Source organism: Herpailurus yagouaroundi, unplaced genomic scaffold, assembly GCF_014898765.1.
Source record: "Herpailurus yagouaroundi ecotype Mexico unplaced genomic scaffold, PumYag 28, whole genome shotgun sequence".
NCBI lineage: Eukaryota > Metazoa > Chordata > Mammalia > Carnivora > Felidae > Herpailurus > Herpailurus yagouaroundi.
In genome coordinates, this window is record NW_024412376.1 from 134,879,799 (window position 1) to 134,892,404 (window position 12,606).

At 42.2% G+C, this 12,606-nt stretch overlaps 1 protein-coding gene across 7 annotated transcripts in view; it reads right to left on the reverse strand.

Annotated features, from left to right (window-relative positions):
• Positions 1–11,119: 11,119 nt before the first annotated feature.
• Positions 11,120–12,606, reverse strand: part of RHOH (ras homolog family member H) — a 45,021-nt gene continuing 43,534 nt past the window's right edge. For all 7 annotated transcript variants that reach the window (XM_040485167.1, XM_040485194.1, XM_040485177.1 and 4 more), the window contains one exon: positions 11,120–12,524. In XM_040485167.1, coding sequence (XP_040341101.1) covers positions 11,754–12,329 — 576 coding nt within the window. In that variant the 5' untranslated portion in view covers positions 12,330–12,524 and the 3' untranslated portion in view covers positions 11,120–11,753. The remainder of the gene's footprint in view (positions 12,525–12,606) is intronic.

The window sequence follows — 12,606 nt, forward strand, 5'->3', positions numbered from 1 at the left end:
CACGTTGAGCCACATGCTGACAGCATGTAGCCTGCTTGGGATTCTCTCTCTCTCTCTCTCTCTCTCTCTCTCTCTCTCTGTGATCCCCCCCCCCCCACTCACTTGTGCCCACATTCTCTCTCTCTCTGTCTCAAAATAGATAAATAAACTTAAAAAAAAAGAAAGAGGATATATTTGAAGTTTTTTTAGCAATTGGATAATGTCTATTGAATCTAATAATAAAAAATGGGACTTACATTTTATATGTCCCTTTACGTTTCATTTTTTCCTATTAATTCTTTGTCTTTTCTTCTAGGAATTCAATGTGCTTTTAAACATTATTGGTCTGCAAAGATTGGAAGTTTAAAAAATAGTAATAGAGATCTTTTACTACAGCAGTTTAATCAGACGATCACAGACAGACCCGTTGGAAAAGCCAGATGACTCTATCACATGATAAGTTCCATTCTGAAAAAAATACCCTGGCAGAGAAAGAGACCGTAAGTCTGCCTTACACAAGCCTTCAGCCATTGAGGTCTAACATCAGCCTTAACTAAGATGACTAGTCATTTTTCGGAGGGAGAGAAATAGAAGTGTCCATTCTACCTCCTCAACTACAGCTTCTTAGAGCCATGCCATAGCATGGCAACTCAGCCGCGATCACTGTCTCCTCCCTACCCTACCCCCAAACTTCAGACCCAAACAGGGAGAATCAGAGACATTAGCATCAAAGCAGAGCAAAATCTGAGACTCTGTGTTGTGGCAGGATGGGGGTTTTCTTCTTCTACCCCACCTCCCTCTTTTCCTTCCTCTCTAGTCCCCCTCTAGCCCTTCCTGGGCGGAAGTCTGGTAAAATAGAGGAAAGTGACCATGAAAGCCTGACAATGTATACAGGTTCTGTCTGATGGGTGTCAATACTAACAATAGAAATGTGTGTTTGTTTCATAGCTCTTCTGAAGGGGTTAAGCCACCTCCAGAGAGCTTCTACATGGATCTCAGCCCTGTGGGAAGGGCAAAGAAGATATAAAAAATTGAGGGACACTGGGAGGAAAATACAGGAGGAAAGACCAGAGAGAGAACTGGATGGATGCCTGTTAATAACAAGACTGTGATGAACTAGACAGGTGACTCTCTAGGAAAGAAATCTCTGGAATTCACATCTGTCATACCAAGACTTTTCTTTCTGGTTCCAGATGTTCCCATAGGCCTTTCCAGTTATGTGACCTAAGAGCTAGAGTGTGGAACCACTGTTGAAAGTGAGGTGGTCGGGAGATGGGTTAGAGCCAGATGCCTGGACTGAAGCTTAACTCAGTGTCTGACCTTGGGTAAGTTTCCTTATCTGTAAAATGGAGATAATAACAGTGACTTTATCTTGGTTATTTACAAGTAAATAAATTGATATATGTAAAGCACATAGGGCTGGATATATCTGTGGTTGTTACTACGGCATTACCCCCCCCCCCAACACACACACATACTCACACACTCTTACCTTTGCAGTGCAAAGTTCAAAAGACGACCACAGATGCAATGAACAAGCATGTGGTTATAGGTTCCTCGGAAAAATCTGGGATAGTTACCACACTGCCTTTATACACAACGTAGGAGTATATATATTCATTAGTATGCTGACACTGAAAGCTGTTTGCAATATAGTAAGTGCAAAAAAGCAGATTGGAAATCCGATTATACCATACAATCCTTGTATGGTAAAAATACACACATATGTGTGTAAGAAAAATTCTGGAAGGATAAATATAAAAGATGATGTAATGCTGATTATCAGAGTGATTTTTATTATTGTCTTTTTGCATTGCTGGTTTTTTTTAATCTTTTCAACAGTAAGCATACATTTGTGGGGGAATATATATAATACTCATATAGAATATATATAATAATATTTTTTTTACGTTTATTTTTATTTGTTTGGAGAGAGATAGAGAGCAAGCAGGGGAGGGGCAGAGAAAGAGAGAAGGGGAGAGAGAATCCCAAGTAGGCTCCATGCTGTCAGCACAGAGTCCAATGCAGGGCTCCAACTCAGGAACCATGACATCATGACCTGAGCTGAAGTCAAGAGATGCTTAACTGACTGAGCCACCCAGATGCCCCTATAATAATCTTTATATATATTCCATTATATCTAAATAGATAGATAGATAAATAGATGTAAAGAATTTGTTTCCTTTATGTTCCTTTAACCTGCCCCAGCCAGCAGGCTGCCTTGCAGATTGCCCTTCTGAGCATTTGTGTAGAGGGTTGGGAGAACACCTTCAGGTTTCCCCTGAACCCTTCAAGCCTCAGCCCTGAATTGTGGGCCTGTATTTCTGGCTATTGATCTTGTTAATAACAAGCAAGACAGTGCTGCTGGCAGGTTGTTGTGTCCTGCGTCTTCCTGCTTCTATTGTTGCTGGTTTCATGGTGGTGGGGAGGCTCTCTGTCTCTGACCTTTTCTTTTTTTTTTTTAATCACCTGCCAATGCCCCTGACATTTAAAATAAAGGGTAAATCTTTAAATGTCCATAATTGCGACCTGAAACAAATAGACACAGAGTCCATAGCTCAAAGGTAGAGGCTGGAAGGTCGGCGGCCTGACAGAAGAGGCACAAGCTCCCAGGACCAAGTACTCAAGCCCCAACTTTGCCTGAAACAAGCTGTATATCCTTGGACAACTAGGAGAGTCAGTCTCCTCATCTGTAAAGTGATGAAGTTGGGCTCACTCCTCCCTGACATCCCTTTCAACTCCAAAAGTGTGAGTCTGATAATATAACAATAGTAATACTATATAACATAATATATTATAAATATTACATAAATAGTATAATATATACTATATAATAACATATATTATATTATATATTATTATATATTATATTATATATTAATATATTATATATTATATTATATGTATTTTATACACACACACACACACACACACACACACACACATATGTAAGGCCCGGACACATCCTCACCTTCCTGGGCCTCATCTCTCTCACGTCTACTTTACAGAGTCACCTTGAGCCCCAGATGAAAGCCTGCTAGAGTGGAAAATGGGAAGTTTGTGCCAAGAGATCTAAGTACAATTCCGATTCTGCCAAGCATCAGTTAAGTGTGTGTAGATGAGGCATTAGCTTTCCAAACCTTAGCTTCTTTGTCTGTAAAATGAGCCCAGGAATAACCCACGGCATTGCTGTGAGGTCATGCGAGACAATGTCCACAAGGTACTTAATAACCTATAAAGTGCTAGGTAAATACTGGTGATTATTACTGTTAAGATATGGGAAAGCAGCCTGGACGCTTTTTAAGTGCTACGTGAATGAATATGTGAGATAATGGCAGTGAGGACTGACCCACTCAAGGAAAGGAATTCAGTCTCCTATGGCCATGGCACCGTTCCAGATGCTGGAGCACTCAGGGATGGGAGGCGGGTACCCGGCTGCAGAGAGAAAATGACGAAGGGGAGGAGGAGGAAGAGAAGAGAAAGGGGATGTATTCTAGAAGTACATCTGAACAGTGATTATTGGGACTCTGTGAAACCTTTTTTGAAAAACATGTTCAGTCAAAACCCTCAGTGAATCTCCAGTACCCTGAGACCACAGCTCTACCATCTGACAACTGTCGTGGGTTAACTCCGGTGAGTCACTTGTAAATTGTACCCTTGCCTGTTTGCATCAGTGTAATAGCTCCACAGGCAGGTTGGGGCACCTGACTCTGTTCTTTCTAAAAGGGCAATCATGTGCGGCTGTATCAGCAGATGGGTTCCGGTGTGCTGGGACCTTGCTGCTTCTCAGGCCCATGCTGCGTGTACATGCAGATTCTTGGAATCGCTCCAAAGGGCCCCGCAGGAAGGCTCTAGGCTCTACTTTGAGTCCTATCTACACCCTGCGGTCTAGTCATTTCCTTCCTTGTTTTCAGGATCTGTGGGAAACTTCTTGCCTGTGTAAGCCCCAACACTACCCTGCTTCTGTAAATCATGTCATTTTCCATTCCAGCCTATGTGTCAATCCAGCCCTTGGAACAGACCTAACCCAACAGGCGAGGGTCTGGAACCCCCAGCGAAGTCAGTCACTTCTGAAGAAAGCTGGGTAGTGAACACTGATTATTGTGAAAAGCATGTGCGTCCCTTTCTTGGGGACAGCAGAGAAAAAGTGAAGTCTGCTTCCTTTTTCAGAGGAGTCGTTTATCGTTAAATGATGTGGTATGCCTACATCATCCTGGCTTCTTCTCGATTAAAAACATAGACTACTGAATATTCTCTCTCCCTTTTCCTAATTTATTTTATTTATAGCACCGATCACCCATCCAATTTATCTGATTTGTTTACATAATAATTATCCACACATACACACCTATCCCTACCCAGCTAGATTCTAAACTCCACAAAAGCAGGAACAGTGGTGCAGTCGTGGTGCTAAGAAGGTCACGGTCCAATGGGAGGTTGGAAACATAAACATGTAATTATGAAACATGGTGACTCCAGTGATGGAGGTGTGCTTGGCCGTTACCTCCTTTAGTGACTGAGTCCACCACTTCCTGTGAATCACCCCCAACAGAGAGCCTAAGGAGTTTAGTAAATGCTGAATGAATAAATAAATGAAGAGAGATCTGTTTCCACTTGGGGAAGTGAGCTTCTGTTGATCCCTTCTGTAAGACTCCAAAGGCGCCTGCTTTGTGTTGAGAAATAATACTACCAATTATTAAGTACCGGAAACCCGGATTGAAAAGCAAACTTACAAAAAGTAAACAGGTGAAAAAACAAAACAAAACAAACTCTCTACTCATGAAGCTTAGAAAAAGAGTACCCAAAAGGGTGGTAGGAAGAGTGAGGTGATCTGGTGGTCTGGGTTTGCCACCAATTTGTGGAGCTGTGGCAAGTCACTTAACTGTCCCAAGATCTTAGTGTCTTCATCCGCAAAACAGCAGCGTCATCCCAGCTCTAAAGTATATGATGTGACAGTTAAATGATGCAGCTGCCCTTCACTGAGCATTTACTATGTGCCAGACATTGTACAGCCTTTACCCATATTTTTTTTTAGTAATGTTTTGTTTATTTAAGTAATCTCTAGGCCCCATGTGGGGCTCATACTCATACTCATACTCAAACTCAAGTTAACTTGCAGGTGGCTGGGAAGCTGGTGAGTGGCAGAACTGGAATTCAAGTACAAGCAATTTGTAGAATCTGAACTTTTTTTTTTTTTTGAATCTGAACTTTTAAAAAACTTTTTAAAAATTATTTTTGAAGTTTATTTATTTATTTTGAGAGACAGAGATCACAAGCAGGGGAGGGGCAGAAAAAGAGGGGGAGAGAAGATCGTAAGCAGGTTCTACACTGTCAGCATGGAGCCCAACACGGGGCTCGAACCCACAGACTGTGAGATCATGACCTGAGCCAAAACCTAGAGTTGGATATTCAACTGACTGAGCCACCCAGGCACCCCTAAAAACCTTTTTAAATTATGAATAATATCAGGCACACAAAACAGTGTGTAAAACACATAAGAATATTTTTTGAAGATTAAATAAAAGAAAAAATTTAATGATCACTCATGTACCAACTTCTCAAACTTAAGAAATGGAACATTACTAATGCCTGTGACACTCCTGGATGATGCTGCTCAACTGTATTTCCTACCTTGCCCAGAAGAGGTAACCACTTATTTAAATGCTGTGTTAATCATTCCCACGCTTTAAATTTTTTTTCACTTTAAAGATTATACTGTTAAGTTTTGCTTGCATTTGAATTTCGCTAAATGGAATCATATTGTATATATTATTTTGCTGCTTGCTTTTTTTCAACATTCATCAATATTGATGAATTGATGAAATTCTATATTCATCAATATTGATATATACACCTACAGTTCATTCATTTTTATTGTTGCATAGTATTCTGTGTGTGATATACCAAAATTTTATTTAGCCACTTTCTGTTGATGACATTGGGTTATTTCTAGTTTTTGTTATTACCTACAGTGATGCTAAGAACATTCTCATACATGCTTCCCAGGAAATCTAAGCATGTGTATTTTTAGGGCATGGAATTTCTGGGTCAAGGATACAGGCTATGCATCACTACTGAGTGTTGCCAAATGTTATACCAATTGACACCCCCCCAAACATCATATAAGATTTCCAATAGTTTCATATCCCTGCCAGGCTTAATACTGATACTTTTCAGTTATTTGTCAATGTAGTGGTATGAAAATGATATCTCAATGTGGATTTTGTTTTCATTTCCCTGACTACTCATGAAACTTAACACCTTTTCTATTGTTTATTGGTCATATCATGCATGTTTCCTCTTCTGAGAAATGCCCATTTTTACATTAGGCTGTTTTTCTTATTGATTTGTAGTAGTTTTTTATATATTGTGGATAATAGCAAGGCTTCTTAAATGTAAATATGTCATTAGAAGACACACAATCCTTGAACATTGCTATCTCAAAACTATTCTTTTGCTTATTCAGATTAGTCAACATACTTTTTGTTTCTCTTTCAAGCAAATAGATGTTGAGAGTGATATTTTCTGGGCTTTGAGGCTTACGACAGGGCAGTTAGCCAGCTACCAAATCCATACCCTTCAGTAGAGGTTTCAGTACTCTATGTTAGAACATACAGATGACTTAAAATTTAGTGAGTGTATATTACAATCCCACAGGAAACCAAATTTATCCCAGGTCATTCACATGAAGAAACTTGAATGAGGCATAACTTGCAGGTCTGAGTTAAGAGAACATAACGGACGATGTTGCTGCATCCTCAAACTAGCACCAGCAGGAAGCCATTACTTCCTTTAGGGCTGAGAGGCAAAGTGAGGAAATGTTGTCTTGGAGCCCACTGAAAGCTGGAAATGTGGAGGAGAGGCTGCCCAGAGCTGTAGCCATGAGAGGACTCACAGCTATTGACAGATAAGCGTCACCAAAGCTGGAAAGGAGCAGGGGAAAGAAAACATCCAACCACTTTTTCCTCCTATCCTTTGAGTTCCAACCAGAGTCTCCCATTGGCCACATCCAAGTGGAAGCCAGTCAGGAAGAGGTCCTGGGTTTTACAGTCCAAAGGGTTAGCCTTCAGGCTCAGAGGAGGGCAACAAGAATGGAAAATGGAACTGGGGGGAGTAAAGACAGCCAACAGCGACCACCAGGACAGTGGGATATAAACCACCTGAGACTTTGTCACAGGAAAAATGACAAAAGGAAGCTCACACAGAAAGGCAGCAGAGTCCTAATCATCAGTGTGCCCCTACAGTGCGTAACAGGGATCATTCTCACTGTCTTAGCTAAATTAACAAGTGTAATGGACATTAAATACAGTTTATCATAACTGGTTGAGTTTAACACACCAAAATTACATGGTAAAACTGAGACATTTTGCAAAGTAACTGTACAAGGGAAATGTCTCCATATATCTGTCTGAGCCTCAGGTTCTTGTCAACAGAAAGAGAATAATGCCTAATATGAGCGTTGGATGAGGATTAAATGAGATGATGCATGTAAAGTGCCTAGCTCAGGGCCTGGAACCAGTAGGCATTCAAATGTAGTTTGTTGCTTTTATCATCGTGTGTCATTTACTCATCTTGCTCTAGTTAACATTGTTACAAATGGCTCCTAATTCTGCATAGCTTTCCCATCATGTGACCCACTATTGACAAGTTCTAGAATATTCTAATCTGATCTAGAATATTCAGCCTATGTATCTGCATAGGAATCCACCAAAAACATAATGACACCACCATGTGAACAATAGTTTACAACATAAAGCACTTCCACAATCACTGTTGTGTTAGTTCTTAAAGTAACCCAGGAATAAGTATCTTTTTTAAGACAAGGAGACTGAAAGACACATGATGCAGACTTTCTAACTCCAAAATAAGTCTGGCTTCTTACTCCCTCCCAATGGCTCTTTATCTACCATTAAGTATTAAGTTCCACGTTAGGATATATTTTAGAATCAACCAAAAAAGTTAATGTGGACTTTAGGTTGAATCAAGTACTTTTAATGAACTGATATCACAAGTAAATTCTAGCGTTCATTTGATCTTTAATGGTGAAAAGCTACTCAACATCTTGATTATGTTTTACTGTAGTAGCAGGAGAGATACAGCCTGAGCAAAAATAAGGCCCTACCCTTGAGTTGTTCTGATGTGACTCAACCAATAGGGTTGTCTTCTTGGCAGTGAGGATGAATACTCACAGATACCCTGTCCCCTATGTCCCATCATAACCCTACAGATCTCATGCTGGATAGATGCCCTTCCTTGGTACCAAATCCTTAAAAGGAAAGAACCAGGCTTTCCAAATTAACAATGAAATTATCCTTAAAAACCAAGAATTGGAGCAGGGACCTTTTTGTGAATGACGGTGCTCTGTGACTTTGGGGGATCTCGTTCTCATTAGCAGAAAGAAAGATAAAAAGGGAGGAGTAAGATCAGATTGGAATATTTTATTAAAAAGAATTTTTAAAATATAGCCGCTAGACTGGTGGGGGTGGGGTCTACAAGGCTGCCTGAGATCGGATGTGGCAAAACCATACATACAACTGGGCTGCTCTGAGAGGAAGTGGAGCACAGTGGTTTTGAGCAGAGCTTTGGAGTCATACAGACCTGCTCAAGACTCCTGGTGTTGGCACTCACCTGCGGTCTGACCTAAGATTTGTCACATCAGCAGGCTGAGCCTGGTTCCTCGTGCAAGATGTACTTACTAGTGTGCTTACTAGTGTCGACATCTACACACACCATGTGGTAAGATAATGCACACTCAAGTGCTTAGCGCAGTGCCTGGACATCCGGGCACTCCGTGAACTTTAAACACTAGGATGCCTTGGGCTTTCTCATTGCTCAGCCTCAGTTCATCACACTAGATTCTGCTGCCCCATTCAGATAGTCAGTATTAAGTAAGACCGAATGGGATGAATTACTCAAGCACTCAAATCAATTCTTTAATATAAACAAGAGCATACTTAATGTTGCTACTTAGAGTAGCTAAGGATCAACATACAATAGTCTACCAAATGGTACCATGAATTTTGAAATGCAAGAAACATATGCCTGAATCTAGGCAGGCAAAACAAATACACACACACATAGAACATACACAGCATGGACTCCAACAGAATGACCTATTTTCACTTCTTACCCCCTAGGCTAGCAAGGATCTGCTTCCTTCTCATAACCACCTTTTACCATAGCAACCGAATTCTTGTCTCTCTTTCCAAGTCAGCTCAACACAACCTTGTTTAGCGACGGTTCCTCCCCTGTGCTGGGCCCTGGGGATACTAAGATGCAGAGGAGTTTCCTCTGCCTTCAAGAACTCACAGTCTAGCAGGGAAGACAGACACTAATTGGCCTCAAGTTCTGCCAGGTCTCTGGGGAGGGCTTATACATGGATTCCTGTTCTCAAGTGTGAGCATACCCAGAGGGAGCCTTTGAGCTTGGTTCCTGCCAAGAGGCAGAGGGCTTATTATGTGTGCATGTGCCCGGGTGAAGGCAAAGCCATTTGAGTGCCGTCTCTGACTTTCCCTTCTTCCTCCCCTTCCACCATGGAATCACCTCCTCTTCCTTCACTTAGCATCAGGTACCTGGGCCCTCCCATTTTCAGACAACCCTCCCACCTCCCTTCAACAAGAAAAAAATGAAAAGCCTGGGGACAGCCAATCTTAGGGAGTAGAAATTCATTCCTGCTAACATGTTAAATACCCCTTTACCCTAAAGCCTGTCCCTGAAAAACCACCTGAATGAGTGATTTTAAACTGTTCGTATGTTGGAGGTGCCTGGGTGGCTCAGTTGGTTAAGTATCTGACTCTTGATTTCAGCTTAGGTCATGATCAGCTCAGTCATGATCAGGTTGAGAGACCGAACCAGCATCAGCCTCTGCACTGAGCATGGAGCCTGCTTGGGATTCTCTCTCTCTTTCTCTCTCTCTCTAAAAAAAAAAATAAAATAAAAAATACTGTTTGTATGTTGGAGGAGAGGGTCAGAATCAACAGGGAAATCAGAGGTGAGCTGTGCTCGTCTTCCCTGCCCTAGTGAGCTTTCAAGCACTCCAACCCTCTGGACACGCAGTGCAGAGAGCTGGATATAGGTGCTCTCAAGCCAGGCACACGGGAGACACAGAGGTGAGGACAAGCCACAGGACTGGAGGACTGGGGATGTCTGGGTGAAGGCAGACCGGGGAACTCCGGTCTCCAGAGACTAAGCTCCAGGTCCTGGGCCTTTCCTGGATGTGAATGAGAGAAGAGAAGGAGAAAAGAATCTGGGGACGAGCACAAACCTGATTTTGGTACTGAGCATAGCCGCAGAGGACTGAGCACATAAGGAAACCAGAAGGTTAGGTTGGGTATGCCAATATAAGTTAATCATAGTCATTTATGTCAACTCTCTTACCGTTTGTGTGCAGTGGCCATGTTGTACTAAAACAATGGTGTACTTTAACAAACGTGGTTAGGTGAGCAAATGATATACCTGGGTGTCTGCAGTCACAAGTTCTCTCTCAAGTTACATAGACTCTATTCCCAACTTCAACAGCTGAATGAGATCATTGCTTTTAAGCCATTAGATAGAATGGGGAGTGGGGGTGGGGTGGGAAATATCCTCCTGTATTCAGTACTTCCCCTGATAACTTTTTATTATCGTAACAATTGCTGTGCAGTTTGTCTGTTCCCTATGCTTGGATTCTGCAAATTTTTTTTTTTTCACACGGGTGCTTCATATTCATGAAATGGTAAAAATTATAGGTTCCTCCATTTTTCCCCTTACCCACATGCACATATAGGTCAACACCTTCCCAATTGCTTGGTCCTAAAATTAATACATGATGTTGCCATGCCACCTCAGGTTAGCACTCAAGTAACAAATTTGCAAAATTACCATCACACGGAAATTTGGGCCTGCTCTTCTTCCCAAGACCTACAGCCAGCTAGGAACCGTGGTGTTGGAAGAAGCAGGCACCAGTTCCTGAAACGAAAGTGTGATTTCCTCACTTCTGCTCCATGTGAGCCGTCTGATTCCCTACCTGGAAGGTTTTCCTCCCACCTATTTTGGCAAATGAGGGAGGAATGCTTAGTGCATAACTGGAGTTCTTTGGGTGAAAAGTAGTATCATAAATAAGAAATGCTTTTTTATATAATTACAGAGAAATCGAGTGACAGCTACTTCATATGTTAATTTTTAATTAGACAGCATTGAAGAATCTTGTTATTGAACTGTATTTTATACACAACGCTGAGTAACAGGTGGATGGAAAATTAATCGCAAGGATAAGGCTATGGTCACTTCAAAATTTGATTACCTGGTAATATCCAGCAGGCAAGTGGTGTTAACAAAATTACTACTTCAGGTGAAAACACTACAGACCTTTGGCAGAGCCCCATAGGGTTACAATTGTGTGTGGGAGCACGTAGGGAAAGACTTTCCAAATGTAAAAACTAATTATATACAAGAGATATACATTTTACTATTATTTAAATAGAATGTGTCTTTAAATATGGAATTCTTTGAAAAACTCACTTCATTGTCCAAAATTATGGAGGCTATTTTGGCTTTTTAATCGAAGATAGAGTCTTCATTATAGGACCTTCTATTTGGACTGGGCAAGCGGTCCATTTCTAGAGTGTATTTCATAAAAACAGCCAGTGGCCAAGTCTCATCAACAACTGTATCCGAAAGGAAGTGCTGTGCAGTATGTATCTAGAAAGAGCATCAGTCCTTGCCGGCTTGTCTGCTCTCCCTGTCCCTTTAGTCTTTGGGGTGAGTAAATGAGTGTGGGCGAAGTCTCCGGGAAGTTAGAAAATCTTGCACTCATTAATGGAGAAGAACCTCCTTCTGTTGCGTCTCCTGGCTTGGTTGACAGCAGTTCGGACGGCACACTCAAATACCTGCTGAACCCCTCGGTTGCTAAGGGCTGAGCACTCTAGATAGCCCTTTGCTCTCACTTCCTGGGCCAGTTTCTTTCCTTCTATGGCATTGACGCAGGAGGCCCTGTGGGGCCCCATCTCGCGCTGGTCAGTCTGAGTAGCCACCACCAGCACAGGTGTGCAGGGCAAGTTGCTCCTGATTTCACCAATCCACTTGTTCTTCAGGTTCAGGAAAGAGGTATGGTTGGCTACAGAATAGCACATCAGCACCACGTCTGCCTGCTGGTAGGACAGGGGACGGATGCTTCTGAAGGCATCGTTGCCCGCTGTGTCCCAAAGGCCCAGGCTTATCTGGATGCCATCCATGAAGACGTCCACACCTGTGTTCTCATACACCGTGGGCTTGTAGGCCTCCGGGAAGGTCTCTGAAGTGAAGCGCACCAGCAGAGAAGTTTTCCCCACAGCAGAATCTCCCACCAACACACACTTGATGGAACTCAGCATCTTCCCAGCCTGGATTCTGGGTTACAAGTTCAGAATCCCAAGTAAAAGGGCCCTCAGTGGGCTGCTGAAGCAAATGCCATTCAACACAAGGAATGAAAACCAGATGGGGTTTCTCAGGACCCCTGACAGCAATTCTCCTCGTCCATCCGAGGGAGACACAATCTACGTTGAAAACCTTCAACGGCTAGTCTTCAACTGCAACAGAGAAAACAAGGGGCGGTGGGGGGTGAGGGGTGGAGGGAATTGAGTCTTTCTTTTTCCCTTTTCAATGACGGGG